Source organism: Lytechinus variegatus, chromosome 15 (genome assembly GCF_018143015.1).
Source record: "Lytechinus variegatus isolate NC3 chromosome 15, Lvar_3.0, whole genome shotgun sequence".
NCBI classification, from domain to species: Eukaryota; Metazoa; Echinodermata; class Echinoidea; order Temnopleuroida; family Toxopneustidae; genus Lytechinus; species Lytechinus variegatus.
This window is the reverse complement of record NC_054754.1, coordinates 12697928-12722446: the sequence shown is the minus strand read 5'-3', so window position 1 is coordinate 12722446 and position 24519 is coordinate 12697928. Positions and strand designations below refer to the sequence as shown.

General features: G+C 35.2%; 1 protein-coding gene across 1 annotated transcript; it reads left to right on the top strand.

Annotated features, from left to right (window-relative positions):
- Positions 1 to 14163: 14163 nt before the first annotated feature.
- On the top strand, positions 14164 to 17753 carry LOC121428354 (zinc finger protein 226-like). Its single transcript, XM_041624934.1, has 2 exons — positions 14164 to 14403; positions 14674 to 17753. The coding sequence occupies exons 1-2, from the start codon at positions 14332 to 14334 to the stop codon at positions 16912 to 16914; spliced, it is 2313 nt and encodes a 770-aa protein (XP_041480868.1). The 5' UTR covers positions 14164 to 14331; the 3' UTR covers positions 16915 to 17753.
- The last annotated feature ends 6766 nt before the right edge of the window (positions 17754 to 24519 follow it).

Below are 24519 nucleotides of genomic sequence, written 5' to 3'. Positions count from 1 at the left end.
CTCGTTCATACAACTGTTTTTGTGAAATGAAGCGAAATTTTGAAATGTCACAACTTTCTTATTTTACATCCGATTTTGATGAAATTTTCAGTGTTATGCTTGTTGAATTTTTCTCTTTTTATTCAAATCAAGTTTTTGTTGGGGTGGACTTGTCCTTTAAGTCCTGGGTACACTCTAAAAATATTGGGTAAAAATGCTCCGTCGGTAATGGTAACATTGGGCATTTGTTTCCGGCATTTTTATTTATCCAGTGTGACGAAAATTTTGACCATTCTAAAGTAATTGTTGTTTTTTATAACCTATACTGGACAACATGCTTCCCACATTGGGTAAGATACTGCACCAAATTGCATAATTACCCTCGTGCTGGTTAAAATTTTGCCCCTTATTTTTTACAGTGTATGTAGTATTTCGAAGTTTTTTAATCCATGTGTGCAGACTTCGAATTGCACAAAACGTAAAATAAAACAGATTTAATTTCAAGCTGAAATTAACAGATGTATACTTCTGTTTTATTTTATTCCTGCTGATGAAACCAACAAATTTTCAGACTTTGGACTGTCGTAATGTCGTCGACAGCATTTTGGTAAAAAGATAAACAATTACACAAATGAAAAATCTGCAATCGGTAATGATTTTTTTATAGAATACATAATGAATTAAATTATTTTGAAGGCGCATTTTATAAGAAACTTTCTTTTAAATATTACACAAAGGGTATCTAATATAGGCCTAGAGGCCATTCGAATTAGCAAACATTAATGTCTTATAGCCAAAAATGTGATGTTTAACATTAAATCACACATTTCACATTTAATGGAACGTAGAAACCGTCATATGTTCTCATTAAAGGACAAGTCCACCTCGTCAAAAAGTGCATTTGAATAAAAAGATAAAACTGCAACAAACAAAACACTGAAAATTTCGTCAAATTCGGATGTAAAATAAGAATGTTATGACATTTTAAAGTTTCGCTTAATTTCACAAAACAGTTTTATGCATATCCTGGTCGATATGCAAATGAGGAAACTGATGACACCATTCACTCCCTATTTCTTTTGTATTTTATTATATGAAATATGAAATATTCTCATTCTACCTTCATTGTCAAGTGAAAAAAACCGATAAATTCCTCCCTGAACATGTGGAATTAACATTGTTTAATATCATATAGTTCAGTCAAGTTGGTCCTCATTGTCAAATCTGTAAAATAATGAAATATTGTATAATTCAAACAATAAAAGCAAAAGAAATAGTGAGTGAGGGACATCATCGACCGTCTCATTTGCATGTCACTGAGTTGTGCATAATATCACTGTCTTGTGAAAAATAAGCGAAACTCAAAAATGTCATAACTTTCTTATTTTACATCCGATTTTAATGAAATTGTCATCATTATGCTAGCTTGATTTTTCTCTATTTATTCAAATCAATATTTTTCTGGGGTGGACTTGATCTTTAAGCATGTTAAGTAAACGTAACTTGATGAGTAATACCTTATTCACATTTGCTCTACGGCGGTCGTACGGCGAGTTGAAAACAGCCGTTTTATCCATTTTATTCAAACCATCGATATTCACCTAGTACAAAAAATGTTACAACGGCCGTCTTCGACTCGCCGTATATACAGCCGCCGTAGACTAGAGCAACATGTGACCGAGGTATAAAGCTCTATCAAGGAGGTTATGGTTAACATAATGCATCATGTCATTTTTCGTGAATTGTCCTCACCGTATAATAAGATCATAATTACGTCATCTGTGGAACATGTTTAACACTGATTTAAGCATTGATATCTTAATGCTTGTCATATTCAACTAATTTTTCATATACCTATCAATTGTTTCGCTGCCATTTTCCAATTTGAATAACCCATTTTTTAAAATAAACTTAAAACCTCCATCTTCTTTCTAATTCAAATCAGACTCTTTTTAAATGTATCAATTGATTTTCTTAATTTATTTAAATCAACTGGTTTTCGGGATGAGATTGGCCTAATAAAAATAATGTCCTCATTTCGAAAAGTAAGTTTAATCTCTCTCAATGTGGATTTAGTTAGATCAAAATAAAAGTCTTTCAGTGGATTGTTGTTATTATGTACTTACGTAAATTATATGAGGCAAACCTGTGATCAGTTATATCCCTTGTATTGCATTCATTCTCACCAGGTCATCGCATGCATCTGAGTGCTTTCATCCATGTTTCATCGATGCATCTACTAGCGTGCCGCGGCTTTAAACTCCTTGTTTTAAAGAGCATGGAGGTAAAAGTGACTTTCATAACATGGCGCCAGATATACGCAACAAACGAATCACCAGTTTTGTGTTGACCGTCAAACAATAATATTGATGTGTTATTCATTGATATCATTATATCATTGTTGGTAAATTTGCCTTGTGCTTGTCCAAAAGCTGCAATTCGAAATATATATAAATATTCAGATATATACGGCACATAATATTCGATGTCTTTCTTGTTTTAAAAAAATTCTCTTTCTGCGTGATACGAAAACTCGTTGATTTTGTTTAAAATTGATTAAGTGTTTTAAAGTGTTTTAAAATTGTTTAAGTGTTTTTTTTTCTTGACCATCGTCTTCAACCATTATAACAGGAAATGACTTGTTATGATTCAGTTTTATTCCACTGCGAAAGGTTGCTGTCAACTTCCTGTATGCTACCTCAAGTATGCATGATCATTAAGCTTTTTTTATCGCTTTTTTTTTGTCTTGCCAAATGTGATATACTTAAGGATTATTTTTATCACCAGGTTTCAAAAAAGCAGATGGCTAACAGATCGAAAAAGGTCTGCGACCCAACAGTTTGTATATTGAAACTTTTCATGGGTTTTGCTTACGTAGTACCCACCAGAAAACATACAAAGTGCAAAGTCACGCCTTTATATTTTACCCCAGACTTTTGAAGCAGTTTATTGAAATTATTTAATATTTTCGGTATATTTGTTATAGGAGGAAATAGTTCTGTCACTGAGCACTGTTTTATCAAAAGACGTCCTTTGTTGAGGATTAATTGGTGGTGTCTTATAAATTTTAGATTAACCGAAAGATTTTCATTGGTTGTGTGGGGTTGTGTGGAAACATACCGAGTGTTTTAAAGTGGATTACATTCAGTTTTCGCTTTAATGTTTGAATTAGTGAAGTCAACTGGATATAGTTGTAGCATAATGAATTCATTTTTTTCTTAGTGAAAATTTGATATTTTATTTAGAATACTATTTTTGTACATCTTCTTTCCATGCATGGTATAGAAACAAAATATTATCCCAAGAATTATAAAACAAAAGTCAGTCAGTTCCAAAAAGTTCAACAACTAAAACTAGAAATCTGAATGAAATATACTTAACATTCTACATTGAATTTCGAACTAAACTTATATACTACACCACTATTATTTTTTCCCATTTTCGTGTGATTGGGGAAAAAATATTAGGCGGAATCATATAATTCCTGAATTAACGTATTTGTAGTTTAGAAGTTATACCTGATCTAAAGGACATGTCCATCCCAACAAAAAGTTGATTTAAATAAAACGAGAAAAGTACAACAAGCATGACAATGTCATCAAATTCGGATGTTAAGTAAAAAACAAATTATGGCATTTAAAGTTTCGTTTTAATTTCGCAAAACAGTTATATTCACACCCTATTCGGCATGCACTTAAGGGGACTGATGACATCACCCACTCGCCATTTCTCTTGTATTTCATTATATGAAAATATGAAATAATTTTAAGTTTTACTCATTGTCATGTGGATCAAGTCTTATTCCTCCCTGACCATGTGAGATCAAGGTTGTTATAACTTTTTGTGGTTCAGTCAAGTTGATAATGATACTTATCGTCAAATCTGTAAAAAACAAATGAAATAATGTGCATAATTCAAACAACCAATACCTTTTTGGGGTGGACTTGACGTTTAAAGACCTTTTTTGATGAGTTTTCTTTCTTCTATTAAATGGAATCAATTATTTAGAATATTAATGGATGATTGCAAAAAAATAATTGGTTACTAAACGGTAACGTTTAGTTGCTGTGTATGCATGATTTGCGGAATTCCTATCCTCACTAGTTTTGCTGACATTGAACGTGTGAGCTGGAAATACATGTATATATAAATTTCCTGTAAATAAAAGAATTTCTCTCTTTTTTCCGATTGCAGGAAGCTTTCAGAAACAACCTGTAATATTTTAGTCTATTCGGCGTTGGGCCCAGTTTCAGCTAGAAAGTGAATAGACGTCCAATGCTGACCAGACGTCCCGCATTTCAAGGGACAGACCCGTATTTGACTGAATTGTCCCGCGTCACGTATTATGTTCGGGACGCTGTTTTGTCCCATATTTCACGATTTTTAACACATTACTGTGAGAATATTCATGCATTTTACCCTTTTCTCATATGCCTTAATAACCCCCCCCCCAGGAAACTCAGGATGAATATTTTTATATCATTTTCATGACACTTTCGTGAAACCTACTATGTAGAGAAAGGTTCCGTAATCAGCAGTAGTTATGAACAGTGTGTGGGTGGATGAGGATAGGTGTGTGTGTGCGTGCGCCTAGTTAGTCTATAATAATGATATAGCTTTCAGTCTATTTGGATTTGTGGCATAATGAGTCAATCGTATGGGGAGTACAACACAAAAATGTGGGAATTACATTATATTTCTACACAATATCCAACAAACTGTGTATCATGTTTCACCCCCTTTCTTCCTTCCTCTTTTTTTTAAAATTCAATTATTTGTTTGTTTTCTTGTTTGGGGAGTACAACACAAAAATGTGGGAATTACATTATATTTCTACACAATATCCAACATATACTGCAGTGTATCATGTTTCACCCCCTTTCTTCCTTCCTCTTTTTTTTAAAATTCAATTATTTGTTTGTTTTCTTGTTTGGGGAGTACAACACAAAAATGTGGGACTTACATTATATTTCTACACAATATCCAACATATACTGTGTATCATGTTTCACCCCCTTTCTTCCTTCCTCTTTTTTTTTAAATTCAATTATTTGTTTGTTTTCTTGTTTGGGGAGTACAACACAAAAATGTGGGACTTACATTATATTTCTACACAATATCCAACATACTGCATGTGTGTCATGTTTCACCCCCTTTCTTCCTTCCTCTTTTTTTAATTCAATTATTTGTTTGTTTTCTTGGCCTTGGATACGTTGGCACCTTTGGCGTCAACTTTTGCTTTTAAGAAAACAGCTATGATATGGAGAGCAGACATGTCAGTCATTTTGACAATTTTGTTTAAATTTCTTTTTTTATCAGTACCAGGTTTTATAATGCCATTTTTACACTGAAAGTCGATTTAGGAAAACGAGCTGCACCGATGAGAGGAGTGTTTTTTATCATTCTTTTTGTAAAACCAAACAGAACCAAATTTGTATTCCAAAATATCAAAGTAAAATTTTAAAATGGAAAATATCATGGCATAATATTATGACAAACAATTAAACACAGATCCTTTATTTCTTATTACTTGAATGTTCGTCCTGATTCATTTCTTATATAATAGATGGGTGCACTAAGACCCCATGTTCTGGTAGACTGGTAAATTAAAATCAAATCATTTCTTTTCTGTTTGCATTGTTTTTACACAAGCAGAATTATGTAAAAAAAAAACGGCATAGCGCTAATCGAATACACAGAACAAGAAGACGGGACATGCTTAAACTTGCCGACTTATACACATCAGAGTAAAGTTAAGATAATGAACAAGAAGATCTAATTGAACCTTAATTATTGTTTCTATTATTAAAAAAAATGAGTTTATGATATTAGGTTTATTTTGTGCTATAAAGAGATGATTGTGAACAATTATGGAAAGTGATAATGAACAAAGTCATAATAAAATAAGTTGAATTGAATGAAATTGAATTAACATATTACTATAAAATGTTCACATTTGTGCCAACTTATTTTATTTTAGACCTTTTTAATTCTGGCCAATATTTTTTCATCATCTAAAATATGGGGGCTTCAGCCCGGCCAGGGAGATTAAATTGTAATCAATAGGCCTATTCATAACTTACTAGGACCAATTGAAGTAGAGATGAAATGGGCTTGGTGGCCATGGATTAAAAAACATATTCGGGACTAAGAAAAAAAAAGAGAAAAGAGATGGAAAGAGTGATGAGTGATATATAATTTTCTAAATGTGTCAAAATCTAACACAAAGTTTTTTGTAGAAGAATATCATTTTTTCTCTCTCGCTTGGCTCGCTTGCAGCTTTTTAAATAATGTTACCCTTTCGCCATGTCTAGCCTCCTCCATTTGAGGGATCCGTCCATGCATTATATATCTTTATGCTTATTTTCTAGGGCGAGGTCACGGAGAGTGCCTATTGCGAATCCTCACCTGTAATCGTTCTTATAGGAATTCAATGGGTTTACTTCGGAGAGCTTATTTTGTTCGAAACATTGATATGAGGGTATATTTTTAGCCATATAATAATTATATAAATCCAATTTTCGGGGCTTATGCAACCAGAATCACCCGGAAGCAAACTTGATTTGTGTGTTGACCTAGTTCTGGTACGATAGATACATCAGGAAATGAGGGAGGGAGTGTAAGAGAAGAGGAGAAAAGGGGTGAGAGAAAGGGAGAGAGAGCGTCTGTATATAGAATCACGTTTCAATGAGAGTGAGAGAGAGAGAAGCGGTGGCATCGCAGACAGAGTTCAAATTCAAAGACACGAACACGCCATGTGCACACCGTGTATACGTGCAGCAAATGTTGATTGATCGAACTAGTCTTGATACAGCTTCTTCCAGACCCATCTACTATATGTGGAATAACACCCCAAAAAAACTTTGTGATATACCAACAATCAACCTGAATAGACACAAAAGGCAAGATGAAGGCGAGTATTGATAAGTTGATACCGACTCTATCGCAAGTGAGCAAAGCAATCGATTATTACAATGATGTTGGGAAAAAATATTGGGAGGATAGACTTAAGACCCCATACTTTTATGACGATTTTAACATATACAGTCATGATGTGTGAAAAATTCTAGCAATATAATAATCGATCACTAAAAGTCGGGCACAAATGATACTAACCCGGAAATAAAGATCTTTGTCAGCATCCGAGAAAAGAAAGGTCCTATGATCAAATATTCCTTCTTTGCTTCTTCTTTTTTTTACCATTGCCAGGAATTGCTTTTTTTTTTTTACTTTTCTGTCTTCTACAAAGAGGACGCATTTGTAACAGCAACCCATCTAAATGAGACGCAGTGAGACTGTGAGAGCCGTCAGTCCATTGGTTGCGTGTAGATTATATGGGATACCTTTGCTATCTTTAGATAGTTTGAATCTTGGGTAAATTATTAGTCACTGCAAGATCACCCCATATTCCATTACTCGTATGATGGTTTCTGTTTTTTTTTAATATGTATATATTTTTCCCTTACTAACATCGGACTTTGAACGCATTGACCGGCGACTAGTGGGTTGACTGGACCTTTTTCAACACGCGCGAAGGTGCTTGTCATCATGGTCATGCGACCTTTTTGTTTCGAATACTAATGTGTAGATTCAGACTCTATGAAACTTTCTGTCTCTTGAAAAAAAAAATGCAATCACATCCCCATTGTCATGATTATTATAATCGTGGACCTGACTTTCCTGTATATATACAGTTTTGTATAGCCTCCAGACAGGGGCGGATCCAGGATTTTCCAAAGGGGGGGGGGGCACATTTTCCCAGAGAAAATTGACGACCCAAAAATAGTGAAAACAAAAGCAATAAAATAATCTACGGCATATTCCCAATAAAAAATATATATTTTATAAAGAAAAATGAAAAAGAAAGGTCCTCACTTGTGTATGAATGGTAAATATGGTGGTTGATCAAGTTGGTTTTTATTTCCATACAAATCCATTATTTTTCCAAAATAAAGTACTCAAAATTTCTGATATATATGCATTTCAAGTTGGTATATTAATGTTTCAGCTTTCAAAAGATGAGTTGTCTGATATATTTGATTCTATGTTTCAAAGGAACAATCTAATCCACACATATCCCACCCGGTTAAGTGACTCTTATATCACCTTCCGCGTACTCGCATTTTCTTTGCTCAAAAAACAATTGCATTTGAAGGGCCCAGGTTTTGGAACGATCTTTCTTCTCCATGACATGGTACATAATGTCTTACTTAAAGGGATGGTCCGGGCCGAAAATATTTATATCTTAATACATAGAGCATGTACAGTAGAATTCACTGAGCAAAATGCTGAAAATTTCATCAAAATTTGGATAACAAATAATAAAGTTATTGAAGTTTAAAGTTTAGCAATATTTTGTGAAAAAAGTCGTCATGAATATTCATTAGGTGGGATGATGATGTCACATCTCCACTTTTCGTTTTCTTATTTCATTACATAAAATCGTATTTTTTTCATTATTTTATACTTGTGTGAATAATATGTCTCCCTTATAATGAAATAAGTTGCAGCAATAAATATCTAATGGCCTAAATTAGTTGTCAATCCAAATTTTGTAGTTCTTGGAGGAAAAAATTGAATAAACCTAATTTCATGTAATAAAATACAAAAGAACAAGTGGAGATGTGACATCATCAGCCCACCTAATGAATATTCATGACGATTGTTTTTAACAACATATTGCCAAGCTTTAAAATTTAATAACTTTGTAATTTGTTATCCGATTTTGATTAAATTTTCGGTATTTTGCTCAATGAGTTCTACTCTATTAATTAAGCTATAAAAATATTCAGCGCGGACCACCCCTTTTTAATATATTCAAACGTAAATTGAAAGCGATGGTTATCAATTCTTATAATTTCCTTGTGTAAACTTTTATATACATGTACTTTGTTAATACACTCTGGCTGAGTAATGAGTAATAAGTAATAGTCATAGAGTGGCAGACTCTTTTTAATTTTTTTCTCTGTATTCCTTACATATCCACAATTGTCACCTTTTGGCATTACTTTTACCCTTTTTACACATGCTAAAATTTCCTTAACCCCGTACTATAGGTGGGGCTAAATGGCAATTTAGCCCCACCTATAGTACGGGGTTAAGCTTAGCCCACTTTCTTTTTACACAGCATTTTTGCAAAGTGGGCTAACCCCACCTAAAGTACGGGATTATTTGGCCCTGCAAAAAAGCAGGGTTATCCCACCAATTGCGGTGCTAAGAGCAATAGTACGGGGTTAAGATCGCATGTGTAAAACGAAAGTGGGCTAAGCTTAACCCCGTACTATAGGTGGGGCTAAATGGCAATTTGGCCCCACCTATATTACGGGGTTAAGGAAATTGTAGCGTGTGTAAAAAGTGTACGAGTGAAGTACTTGAACTACGAATGATCGACAAAAAACACTAGTCCGGGGTGGGCGAGTTTCATGTGTAAAAAGCAAGCATTCCTTATCCGGGGTTAGCAATAACAATTTGGCATGTGGGAAAAGGGGAAAAAATAGTACGGGGTTAGTGATAGTCCGGGTTTAAGAAAATCCCGTGTAAAAAGGGTATTAGATTATAACCAATTTACCTACCTGTCCTCTCCTACTCATTAAGACTGATATTTTTTTTGGATCCTGCAGACTTAACAAGCTTTGCTTTTTTATGCAGGTTCCCTCATATTTCACTCTTAAATTGTCTTTAATTCCAAATCGCTATTTTCATTAATTTGAATTAAGTGTTATACCTTGTCTGATTTTTATTCTGATACTGTTTTCATATTGTTGTTTGTACTTCGAAATATGTAAAATTAAGTCAAATCAAATCAAATATTCCCAATAAAACAATAAAGATATTTCATTGTTGTGACTCTCAAAAAAGGGTACACTTGTATGCATGTGACCGACACACTTTCATAAAAAATACTGACTATGACTCTCAAAGGGGGGCACACGGGCAGGAAATGAATACCCCCCCCCCTGGATCCGCCATTGCTTGTCAGAAAGTACAAAATGGCACAAATCAACGATCTATACAGACAAGGAGTGGTATACACAAACACCCACGCACACCTAAACATAAATTAATATCTGAAACTGATCGACATAGTAGCAAAACATTGTCTAGATACAGATCGATATATGCTCAGGCTGGCCTGACGTTCCACTCATGCATGATTTCAGGTGATTTTAATTTATTTCTGACAAGTGCTATACATGGCCCTGTATGAAGAGGGGCATGCCGGAAATTTACCCCTACCCCGCTCTCCAATTAAAAAAAAATACCTATTTAGTACAAATTTTCACACAAAAAAATGCTTATTTATGATGTAGTGTAAACCGAATCCGCGCTAGCCATATGGTGCCATGTTAAATCTATATACTTGCGAACGTCTATAAAAATGTTGACTGGTCAGGAATTTACAGTATTCAAAATGCCGAGGATGCATTTGACGCTTTTATGAATAAAATGAATCAATTAATGAATAGCTCTTTTTCTGTGGTGCGATTCAAACGCTCTAATAATTACAAAAAGGTTCCAAGGTCCCCATGGATCACACCTAGTATATTGCGCTCAATAAACAGAAAGAACAACCTTTACTTAAAAACTATTTCAAAGCCTTGCGACAGTAATAGAAAAAAGTACACTGACTACAAAAATATTCTGACAGGTATACTAAGAAGATGTAAAAAGAATTATTTTCATAATCAATTTGACCTCTATAGAAACGATGTTAAAAATACATGGAAAGTTATAAAAAAAAAAACGTTATACAAGGTAGCTTCAAAATGTCTACGCCCGCGAAAATGAATGTTGATGGTGAATTGGTAGAGGATCCCCTTGCCTTGGCAAATGTTTTTAATGACTATTTTGCATCCGTAGGCCAAAATCTTGCCAGCACTATCCCTGCCTCTTCTAAACACTTCACATCGTTTCTTAATGTCCCTAATCCAAATTCGATATATTTCACACCAACAGACGTAAAAGAACTAGCTGATATAATTTCTGGACTAAAGAATAAAATGAGTTCAGGATGTGACGATATAAGTAACATTCTCCTGAAAAGTAACCCGATACCCATTATTAAACCTTTGACTTATATCTTTAATTTGTCTCTTTCTACAGGATTTGTACCTTCATCATTAAAGCAAGCCCGAGTAATCCCTGTTTTTAAAAAAGGCGACAACACCGTGTTGGGAAATTATCGCCCCATATCATTATTGACATGCCTTTCGAAGGTTTTGGAAAAAGTAATTTTTGTACGCACGACAAAGTTTCTTAATATACATAAATTGTTTTATCCCCTGCAGTTTGGTTTTCGCGAAAAACATAGTACTACTCATGCCCTGTTGGCAATGATTAATAAGATTGCCAATGGAATTGACAAGTATGAGCATACTGTTGGGGTGTTCCTGGACTTCTCCAAGGCTTTCGACACAATCAACCATGATATCCTTTTATACAAGCTTAATTATTATGGAATCAGAGGGATAGCCTTGGAGTGGTTCAGGAACTACCTCAGCAGTAGGCAGCAATATGTTTCCATAGCAAATGTAAATTCCCCTCCCAAATCTATCTCATGTGGAGTCCCTCAAGGCTCAATCTTGGGTCCGCTTCTTTTTTGGTCTACATTAATGATTTTTATAAATCATCAAGTACTTTATCATTCATTCTTTTTGCCGACGACTCAAATATATTTTTTTCCCATAAGGACCCCAAACATTTACTTGACACACTCAATCAAGAATTAAAACTAGTCTCAGAGTGGATCAACGCCAACAAATTATCGCTTAATCTCACTAAAAAAAATTACATGCTCTTCAGCAATATCATTGATGAACTCCCAGGTAACATTACTTTTGATAACATTAATATTCAAAGAGTATTAAGTACGAAATTTCTAGGAGTAACTATCGACGACAGACTGTCATGGAAAGAACATATAGATAACACATGCAAAATAATTTCAAGGAATATTGGAATTATAAATAAAGTTAAATTCTATTTCCCGACTCGTATATTATTAAACTTATACTCTACAATGATACTCCCGCATTTGAACTTTTGTATTATTGCATGGGGGAGTTAATTGTGCTAATTTCCATTTGAATAGACTTTACTACTTCAGAAAAAAGCTTTGCGCGTTATTTGCCATTCTCATTATCGGGCACATACGAATGTTCTTTTTAAAACTCATGGAATTCTTAAGATACATGATCTTAACCATTATAATCTTGGATCTTTTATGTTCAACCTATAAAGATGAACTACCAGACGTATTTTATTCTATGTTTACACGAAATATCAATGTACATCACTACCCTACAAGATCTGCTGGACTTTTCCATTTACCTAGAACGAGGACATTATTAACAAATAAACTGTTCATATCTTCTGGTATCAAACTTTGGAATTCACTTCCGCAAACTTTACGAAATAAGCCAACTATTCATAGCTTCAATAGAGCACTTAAAAAAATCTAACCAATAACTATAACACTCACATCATTCATCATACTTAGGATATCTTGTGGATCTTCTGTTCTCCCCCCCCCCACCCCCTGCCTTTATTTCGCTTCTTTTCCCGTCTCCTTTCATTCGCTCTACCTGTGCAGATTTGTTTGGAGTTTTTTTTTCTTTTACTCGTTTTTGTCCTTTGTTTTGTTGTTGTTGTCTTTTTTTATTTGTCTGTTCTTGTAATATTTCGTCCGTCTTGTTTTGGTATAACTTTTTGTCATGTCTTGTTCTTGTACCGTTCTGCCACGTCCTGTTTTCGTAATGTTTTTGTCTTGTGTGTCCTTTTCACTTTTCTTCATATCTTGTAATATAATCCAGCCTTGTTTGTCTTTTACTTGGGAGAATATGCAAAAAATATACATATTTAACAAGGATTTACATATAATTTTTACAAGAAAGATATGATGACTTGTATATTATATATATTTTGAATTTCAACAAGAACGATATGATTTGTATATTATATATAGATATATATTGGTTTTTTGAATCAATATGTCTTATTTATTGAAGGAAACCTTCGATAACAAGCTTTGCTTTCCAGATGGTTCCTATTTCATTTCAAAATGTTATATTATATTTTGCTTTACTTTGTAACTTTGTTAAAATTTTGGAATGAATAAATTCGTTATCAATCAATCAATCAACATTATGCCGTACTCCTATATGAAATTTCATGTGCAGCTGTAGGACTATTCAGAAGATGTGAATACCTGAATCATTATTCATAACATTAGATTAAGAAATATAGCTCCATTCTTATTGCATTTGATGTGGTAAAAATGCTCCCTTGCCTTCAGTAACGGGAATTATTTACTATAATACTGGCCACTCTATCTTAAAAAAGAAAAAAAAAAACCTCTCAATTTCCCCTGCCCGTACTGATAAATGACACTGCAACGTTCCTGTAGATAAAAAATAAATAACTAGGTTAATTAATCAAACAATTGTATTTTTATATTTAAAAAAGCACCCAATAATCTTGAGATCTGAGGTAAGGTGTGCTTTTTCTGAAAATGGGTCCCATATCTTACCAATCAACTTTCATATTAAGACCTAGAATAAGTTTTGTTCTGAAACTCCTTGCTAACCATTTTTTATTTATAGAGAGAACACTTTTGATACTTATTCATCTTTGACGTTTTATCCTTAAACATAATCTCCATCTCTCTCTTGGCAAAGAAAGTAATTACACCCTCTTCTCAATCCTTGATCCACTACTGTGGTTTAGATACTTATTGATCTCAGGATTTGTTACACTTATCTATTGATTAGGTCACAAATCAATCCTTGAATGTATAACTCGTAAAAAAATGAACCAAAAGATTTAGAGGCAATGTAACACAAAGGTAAGCGATAATCGCAAAGTGAAATGGCCTATCACGATCATCGTTGCATGTGAATTTTGCTCAGTAGACTGACTGGGAACCAATCAGAATTGTTCTTTCATATAAGCGATTAATCGCTAACCTTCGTTTTACGGGGCCCAGTACTTACAAATTCATCATCCTACTTTATCGAGTAAGGGACCTTGACACTACTACTTCTTAGAAATGCTGTTGGACTGTAAACGTGCACCTATGAAGGTATTTGTGCTTGAAATAGAAATAGAAAATTCCCATGGATTTTGATTTCAATCAACGACATGAAAGTAATTTTGTTTGATATTGATTTATTTTTCAGGTATTCGGTCATGCTGGCACCCTGACAGATTTGAAGCACACACGTGATACCTTCTTCACCCTTCCAAATATTGCATTCAGGAACTCCCACTTCCCTGGTCCATCGAAGCTTGTAGATCGGTGTCCGCAATCGAGGACCAATATACATCCTGAATCTTAGTCTCCATTTTTTTTACAATGCGATTCATCAGCGACGGAGACCTACGGCAGTGGGTCCAGGAAAACTTGCAAAGAAAACTGATACAGCAGGTAGGTCCAGATTGATAAGATGATATATTTTTGGGACAAGACCATCAGGCGTTTCAACGTTTTAAAACTATCCTCGTCTGACCGGGAAAAGGAGAGTTGCTTGTATAATTTATAGCAATTTATATCATAACTTATTTGATCAGGAAATTGATTGGAGCATATTATGGACTTGGACAATTTCTTTACAATATGGAAGATAATATTGATGATGTGCCTTCATATTGTTTAATATTATTTTTTGATTTCCAATTCGTTTGTTCATTTTGGCAGGCACATGAGCTTGCAGTGCAGACCGGATGCGAGGTTCTAGTTCGGTTACAAGATGGAAGGGAGTCCCAAAATTGTAAGTACTACGTCACTGACAAGATGAGGAACGACTTCATGAGCTACGGTGTCAGGGCTGGACCTGGTGACCAACCAATGTCAGGGGAATCCGGGTTACCTAAGAAGTACGTACATGACTTCGAGTGTCAGGTGGCTTGTGAACCGATTGGACCGATACCCTTTACACCAGAGCCAAGCGATCCGCAAGAGGCTGAAATAATTCGAGTACAACAGAATCATCAACCCGCTGAGCCCGATGCCAATGTTAGTGACGAGTGGCAAAAGCTGTACAGGGAGAAACTTTGGTCTCAACAGTCGTATCTGGCATCCAAGGCACAGCTAAAAACAGCCATTAGCTTAGAGGATCAGAGACCAAGCACCAATGGCCAATTAACGCCTGTATATCCACCAACTTTATCGGTTCAGTCAGATATACCCGTCCCTATGGAGAGCCATGTCGTGCCTGATGAGAGCAGAGATTCGGCTCTACGAAATCTGAAGCAGTTGCACCTCCACAGGATACTGAGGCGTGAGGCAGAACAGAATACTCGCAAACCTGACTTTACTCAGCAAGCGAATGACAGCGAATGCGTTCGGGTCATGGCAGTCCCCCAAGAGCATCTTGAACAACGCAATGAATTTTTATATGTATCTCAACTAGAAAAATTTCAGCTTGCTACACGAAAAATGTCGCCATCAGAGCCGCGGCCATCACAATCACACCCAGAATTTCAGCCGCAAAACAACTTGGAACAAAACGTAATAGCAACTTTGCCGAACGGCCCCGATTATGACCACAGAACGTCCGTATCACCTGCTGTTGCAACGCAGCAACGCTATCTTTGTCGCATATGCGAACGTACTTTTTGTGATATCTACAACTTGGTTTCTCACGCTAAAATGTTTCACTCGAAACGACCAGACTTGATTTTCTCATGCAATTCGTGTCCTTCTTATTTTGAAGACGCTAGATCACTCCACGATCATCTAATGACTCACGGAGATATTGGGTTCTTTGCAGGAGCAGCATGCCTAATAAAAAGTCATGGTAAAGATCGACAAAATGTTGTACAACAGCGTCGATTCCCTTGCCCAGAGTGCGGGAAAATCTTCTCCAGGTTTGGCTTCATGCAGAGTCATATTGAGCGCGTTCATGGTGGAACTAGGATTGCTGCGTCAATGGACACAACTGCCCTATCCAAAGACACCACTGGTACTGCCGGTGTTTCTATGGCATCCCCAATAGGACCTAACACAAGAGAGCCAGTCGAATTACCCGGTAAACAAAATAGCACATTTGCAAATTTGTATCGATGCACGGAGTGCAGTGAGAGCTTTGAAAGTCCCGAAATCCTTCAACAGCATATCAAGGAGTCGCATATCAGTCTAAAGACAAGTTCTGCACCTCCTTCGTTCACAGGAAATGCTGAACCTCCGGAACAGCTGCTAAGGTCCAAGTCGCAAGACGTTGCATCCATTGGAAAAGAAATCTTCACATGTCAAGAATGCGGAATGCAGTTTCCTAGAGGAAAGCTGCTGCAGAACCATGTCAATAAATATCATATTCCAGGCGATCCCACCATGGAAAGTCATGGAGAGGATCAGCATGATACCAGTAAGACAGCCACTCTCCAATCCAAACAACAGTGCAGCAACGTAGCCAACTCCGCAGTAGCAGTAAAGACAGAACCTAATCAAGAGATACTAGATTTGAGCACGAATAAACCTGTTGCTTACTCCAATCAAACTTTACCGGCTGGCCCTAGCGATGTGCCTTCTGACTTTCAAAACAGCAGTCCTGGTACACCAGGAAGCGACGATAAACAGAAGGAGGATGAAGAAATGTCTGTTGAAAATGGTCAATTTCCTGGCCAGAAGCGATTCGCTTGCGATGTCTGCGGCAAAACGTACAAGTACGGATTCCATATGAAAGAACATCGTTTGACCCACGCTGCGGTGTGTCCGTTTGTTTGTCGTATGTGTGGCATGGGGTTCTTCAGGCAGAGGCAGCTAAGGGACCATGAACTTAGGCACACAGGAGCGTATCCGTGCCACTGCGAAATATGTGGCAAAGGATTTCCTCGAACGTCAGAACTAAAGAGACACTTAGCTTTCCGACATTCTAGTCATCTAGATGTATTTGCTCGGAAAAAGCTGACGCCTTTGAGGAATGAACAGCAAACTTAGTGCCAAAAGTTCTTTATCTACCTATTGCTAAATACACGCCAGTGTATTTTCTTTGAACTCGACTTGTTTAATCATAAGACCTTGTTGCGGTTGACTTACAGAAATACACATGCTTAGTGATTTTAGATACGGTGTTTATGACATGATGTTGATGTTGGTGTTTAGAATTATTAAAAAAAATGCGGTTGAAGTGCTGAACCTAGCTCCAACACAGGTGGGTTTAGAAAGCAGATACCGATTACGATAGGACATTATCAGGTGAATACATGCCCTGCCATACACAATCACCCAATTTTCAGCGAAAATTCTCGGTTTGGGTGAAAGCATATATGAAAGCACATAAAAGTGCATTCGGTGAGAAAGTGCACCTGTAAATAGCATTGTATGGATTGAAAAAAATTATATATAGATATATATTGGGATCATTGGGTTATATTAAAGTACCGAGGCAGTTCATCGTGTGACATGGGATCATCCAAAGTGCTGTGTATCTTGATGTAAAGTGCAATTGTGAAGAAATCTTTGTAAGGATTTAATCGCATGTGTCTCTTTTCTTCTCTTTATCTCTCGTATTAGTCCTTTTTAACCTAAACGATGGTGTACACCTCTGCTTTATATATAGCCAAATATGACATTATAATCTCTGACAAGATGTTCGATTGAACACATACTGTTAACTTTACAGGGCCGTCGAAACGAAGGGCTGGAGCCCCCCCCCAAAAAAAAAAAAAAGAGGAGGAAAAATAACTAGAGAAGGGTGAATTATGATATCCTTTTCTGATTATCACGTCAAAATTTGATAATTGTAATAAAAATGTAAAAAAGTGTACTCGCTGGCTTCGCTCTCTCTCACAACTTTATAACCAGTCTGAATATATAGGTTAATTTTCCAGAATTCATTTCATTCGGGTATTTGATTATGCGGGAAAGGGAAACAAAATAGATGAAGGACTATATAATTTGTAATACATATTTCTACTTTTAATTCTATTTATTTGTACTTTAAAAACAAATACAAATTAACAGCGTACAATGTTAACATATAAACGATAAAAATGAGATTAAAAATACACAAAAAATTGCTAATTCAGAATGACTCCTGACAGCAAATGTGTTTACAAGGATACAAATTTCATAAATGATTATAATAATACAGCACAAAACGAAACTCCGAATATTCTTATTTTTGGTCTAGATATTATTTTTTAGTATTAATAACAGAATTAAATAACGGGACTTTTGGCCGATTGAACCAGTTAGGTGTCTTGTAATTATATATTTTGCGATATATTTGCCTTTTTACACATGAGGGTGTTACATTGTCAATATAAGAAATGTTTACATATTAATGATCTAGGGGATCTATTGGACATAGCCATGTGACCAGTTCGATAACTGATATCCGATTTTAATATTGATCTGAACAATAAAATCTGAAAAATAAATTTTCTTTTGTCTATGTAGGAATCTGGAAGTGATATGTTACAAACAAAAAACAAACAAAATTTTCTAGGTGAAGGTTATGCGATTAACGCTTCATATATATATATATATATATACATACTCTAAAAAACGAAGAGATAATTTAGCTCTTAAAGAGCGTGTATAGTGACTGCAATTCAGAGTGCTGATTTGTCTAGTTCAAATTTGAATGAGAAAAATCAGCACTCTGAAGTGCAGTCACAATACACGCTCTTCGTTTTTTTAGAGTGTATGTATATATATTGTAAAGAAATGGATGAAGAGAACAATGGTAGGCGTAGCTTAAATCAAGGTTCTTCAGTGTTATCTACCCTTTGGAAAAAATTGGTGATGCCGAAAAAATGCCTCTGCCGGGAATCGAACCCGGGCCCCCAGCTTTGAACGCCGGTGCCTTAACCACTAGACCACAGAGACGGGTTAGTGGCTAGGATGAGCCCGATCCGATTGACCGTCAGATAGACAGATTTTCGACACTATACCAATTATATTTTCCTTTGTCAGGTGAAGATGAGTTTTGAACAATGACAAGCCGCCATGCCTCAGCTATCTGACGGTCAATCGGATCGGGCTCGTCCTAGCCACTAACCCGTCTCTGTGGTCTAGTGGTCAATGGTAGATAGCTCTGGGGAACCTTGATTTAAGCTACGCCTACCATTGTTCTCTTCATCCATTTCTTTACAATATTTAAAAAAAAAAAGAGTTGCCAAAAAGCTGTTGTACAGTAATGTTGTAAAGCTTTACACACACACAGACATATATATATATACATATATATATATATATAATATATAGCTTGTATAGGGTGGGTTTAGGTAAATAGCTTGCCAATTTCACTATCCATTTTTCATTTTCAATGAAAGAAGAAAGAGTTTATTATATGCTTGTGAACTAGAATGTGATGTGGATTATATTTACAATTGCAATAGAAAACAATCGTCCCCAACAAAAACTAAATGATAAATTTCTAAAGAAATGCATAAAAATACTTCCATAGCATGTAATGAGTAAAAAATTCTAGAAAAACATCGTTTCATAGTTTGAATTTTAGCTTTTGATATGTAGCCACAACATGTTTAAGATAAATGCTTGAATATATACTTTATTTAAAACATATCCCCGAGCGAAGTATACTTCAAATTTTACAGAAGCAAGGGTCATTCCAAAAGAAGGGAAACCCTTTCAGAGAATGATCTGTGTTACTAAAATCAAAAGTTCAACATAAAAATTATTATTAAACCTCTATAACTCTAGACAAACTTTGGGTGAGATGTATTTTATATGGCATTAATAATGTTCGTATACAGGTTGTGGAGATCTTACCTATGTTAACGGGTCAGGAGCCGGTTTCATAAATACTACCAGTAGTTTTAAAGGTTTATTTTGTTGGCGGCTGAGTCCTGTTACCATGGTAATTGTCATATTAGCACTGTAAATCACCATAGTTGTAACTCTTTATGAAAACGGCCCTAGGTGTATGATATTTTCACATTTTTTATAAATTTCATTTACTATTGGGTGGTTGGTATTGTGAAGTTTGTCCTTATTGAAATTATCTTGAAATCAAATGCAGCCAATTATTTCATGTACATATCGTGATGATTGCAGCGAAGTAACATACATAATTATCGTGATTATGTCGATGGATTAGATATAATTGCAGAAGTCGGAGACGACGGATATTTATATGTAAATGTTAATTCCAAGGTTAAATCGATACATTTTCAGTACTGCGTGAAGCATTTTCTGCAATTACTATACCTCAGCTTCACTCAGAGAATATTAAAGTATATTTAAAAAGTAAGTAATCCTATATTTCGAGATCTGCTACAAAAGGGCATTCAACAACATTGTGGGTACCACTTTGCCTATGCTATGGGTGCAACTGAAATAATATTGTGTCTTTAAGCTAATTCATATATAATATAATATAACTTTGCATGTATATAGCGAGATTATTACTGTATTACGCAAAGAGTTTTATGAATAATAAAATATCGAGCTTGGTCGTGTGGGTTGAAATGAAACGTGTTATTGTAGTTATATCAAAGAATCGAGAATTTGATACCGTAGAAAATTACAATCATTAAAAAAGAAAAGAAGAAGTGGAAGAGAACAAATAATAAGACGAAGGAGGAGAAGGGGGAGAAGAATTAGCAAAAACTTTTTAAATTTGTATTTTTTTTTGTTTTTTTATACTACAAGAAATATTATACGGATTTTAACAATTTAAAAATTCATGCTCAATTCAATAACAATCAAATATTAAGAAGCAAACTTTGTTGTTTAAGATTTCAAATACTTGTCTAAACCATTGAAACAACTACTGTCAGTAAGGTTCATATAGTAAATAGCGTTGTGTAGCATTTTTTACTGTATATCAATTAATTAAAAAAACAGCATTTTTAATGTGAAGAAGAAGAAGAATAAATGGAAGTAAGAAAAGAAGAATAAAAAACAGAAAGTCAGAAAGGAGAAGAGAAAGTTCAAGAGGGGGAAAAAGACAGAGAAGAAAGAGAAAATGGAGCGTACGAGGATGTGAACATAATTATATGTGAGCGGAGACATGTAAGGTGGGCGTAAATGAAAGATAACAAGATAAGGAGTACAGCAAATTTAATAGAAACCGTACAAAACGCATGGAAATTGATTTTGTTTATCAGATTTTGCATATCTGTTTAACAGTCAAAATATCATTTGTTATCTTCATTCAAGGCACTAAAACCAGCATGAAACGAGACTCAAATTCTATTTGATTTCATTTTCACAATGTGTTTGTCCCACTCTACTATTAAATAAAAATCGCTCACTTTATAGATGGCGCTAGACATATTTGAAGTAGATCGGTTAATTGATTTCGTCTCGCACCTAAGCCACTTTGTGGGGGTTTGATATGCTATATTTTTTTAGTATATAGTAGTTCAGTTTTTTTTTAATCTTGGGACCATAAAAATGATTATTACGTATTTATTGGACCCAAATCCACACAAACCATAAATTATTTAAAAAACTAATTATTTATTGACTGATACTTCTCGATGAGCTCGAAGAAAATAACTTTCTTCTTTAACATTATTAGAAGGAATAGATGGATGATTCTTTTGTTTAAAACTTAACATTTTATTGTAATTTTATCCCTTGTTCGCATCCAATTAAAGTGTGCCAAATGTCATTTCAAAAATATGAATACGGACCGTGCAACTGCAAGAGAAGAGATATGACACAATAAAGGGCCAGACAAACCAGGAGTTCACGATGAGGGAGCGAACATACCCCTCCCCCTCCCCCCACTCTCCCTGCTCTTCTTTCTCTCTTTGAATGTGAATATCCCAAAAAATATTCAAAACATTAAGTCTTTTGAAAAAGCGAACCCTCACGAAATGAGCGTATACAGAATTGTAACAAGCCATAAATTAATTATATATTTTTGTTTAAATGTAATTACGTAAGTTAAGATAACTATGGGTGAGCAATAAGCGTGTGTTTTGAACGTGGGAGTGGGTGGGTGGTTCTGTACATTTGGAAGTGGGGTGTGAGGGTGGCTCGGTGTGTGTTGTGAGTTTAGTACATGTAGGTGATGGGTTGTGAGGGTGCATAATTCATGATACGTCTGATGTGTGCGTGTGTGAGTGCCAGGGGTGCGTAAGTGTGTTGTGTTGATGAAAAAAAAGTGTACCGGGATGTGTGATGTCAGAGGGTGCGTGTATGTGTGTGTATTCGTGTGGACTCACATGCGGGTAGGAGGTGCCAGGGTGGATGCCCCTGTGTATGAACATACGGGTGTGGTGTGTGTGTGCGCGCGTGCGTGTGTGTGTGTGCATGTTGGGTTATGTGAGGATACAACCAGCGCCCTTGTAACCGGAAAGTAGCTCCTTATCCCCCGGAAGGGTGCTCATATCCAAGATTTTAGTGAAGTTTTATTTAGACAAATCAATAAAAGAAATAAATGCTGACCGAAATATTTTCAAGTTATTACTTGTCACTTTGTATTCATTGATTTACGTCCATTATGAACTTTTGGGGGATTAATCATGGTACCTAAATCAGGCTGAAAAATAGTTTAAAACTAACATACCCTTGAAGGGTGCATCATCCAGTTACCCTCGTCCCACCCGATGTATTGTTATCATTTTATTGCTCTTATTATTATACGTGTATCATTATTATCACTATCATTATTATTATCATAAGTTTATAGCTTTGACTGGAATCAAAGACAATTCTATTTCAATGTATACGGTTACTAAATATCGAGGTTGTTTGATTAGATTTAATCTATGTAAACTTAATTACTCATCTTCCCAACCTACCTTGCTTGCCCATATGTACATGTATATCCAAATGACCTCATTTTCTGTGCCACTTTGTTTTTACTATTTCTATAACTTATCCTGTCCTTCCTTATTATATCCTTGTTTCCCGTCTCTCCATCTCTTTCTTCTATTCACTATCTCTATCTCCAACTCTCTCTTTCCCTTATTTCTCCCTCTTTCACCTCTATCTCACAAAAACCTTTCCACATTCAAAGACAACCAGAAACGTAAAAAACTTATATAGCCATATTTTACAAAAATAGATTGCATGTATAGAAAAATAAATGAAGTGGGATTCACCCTTCCGATTATTTGGTCTGAATGATTAGAGAAAATATGGCCGGAGTTTTGATACAAATCCAAAGAATGAGAGAATCATTATCATTATTATTTTATTTGTGACGTCGTATGCGAGAAGATCCCAATATAGCATGTGAAATAAATCCGCAAAAACCTAAAGAGCCATATTTAACAAAACATATATTGCATGTATAGAAAAATAAATGAAGTGGGATTTACCCTACCGATTAGTTGGTTTGAATTATTAGAGAAAATATGTGTGAAGTTTTGATACAAATCCAAAGAATGAGAGAATCGTTATTATCATTACTTTATTTGTGACGTCATATGCGAGAAGCTCCCAATATAGCATGTGATAAACAAATCCGAAAATTCCAGATGTTTAATGCAACATCGAGAATAAATGTGTTATTGTAGAATGAGGTAATGTATCTCATGATTATTTATATCCCCGTACAAATAGAATCGCTTTCAATTTTTGATGAAATTTACATTTCGGTATATTTTTAACGGATTTTCAACCCTTCACTATCATATTTTAAAAATCTTTTTCTGCTTCGAATGAAACTAATTTTATCGTCAGGATGAGCTTCCTCTAAGAAAAAGATCCCGACAGAAATTGGAAACATACTCTCTTATCCGTTATGTTAATATGATTTAGCACATTAATATCGATTTCGCTCTACAGATTGGTATCAATTCAGAGTCTTTTAGCATGTGCAAGCATAGCGCATTCCAGATATCATTCATGTCGGAAATTAAATAAACACGAATTTTTCATCCCTCGAGAATTCTTTTTTTTTTGCTTTAGAAATTTAGTTTTTCTTGGAAATCTATTCTGGAAAAATTGTCAGACTTACATCATGTAATTGAGTACCTATACTGAGTTGTTTTTTTCACTCCTGTATAAAATATAATTTAATGGTTATATCGTAAATGTTTAAATCAAATATTGACAGTCATGACCATCAAACTACAGTTGCGCACATCCGCGCGCGCGCACACCCACACCATTATCGACGCACGTAACACACACACACACACGATTGATGCAAATTTTGTAAATAATATACAAATAATAAATGTTTATATGAGTGCAAAGGAGTTCATCAGGTGAAAGATGAATTGACACATCTAACGAGATATATATAGCCGAGTTGAATGCGTCATTCATTTCATCTTTCACCGAATGAAGTACTCTGTCCCAGTAGCGGACCGTGACCCGGAGGAGACAAAGCATTGGGGGGCACTGCATTGTTTGTGAACAATGCCGTGCCCCCCCCCCAATGCTTTGTCTCCTTGGGGTCACGGTCCACCACTGCTCTGTCCATTGCAGAAATGCGAACAACATTCATTTTTTGTTTTATATCACATTTAAAAATAGATCATTGTCAATTCACATTTTGAATGCAAAAGTGTTTTCAGTGCGAGCGCACGCCATACACGTTTGGATAAAAAAATGCACGAAAGATGACGTCATTGTAAAATGAGCTGAATGACCGATATCAAACAA

What these genes read in the sequence shown, in the direction of transcription:
- LOC121428354 (XM_041624934.1), top strand. Translation starts at nt 14,332, where the DNA reads ATGCGATTCATCAGCGACGGAGACCTACGGCAGTGGGTCCAGGAAAAC. An exon ending in AAAGAAAACTGATACAGCAG is followed by an intron (nt 14,404 to 14,673) that starts GTAGGTCCAGAT and finishes TCATTTTGGCAG; the next exon opens with GCACATGAGCTTGCAGTGCA.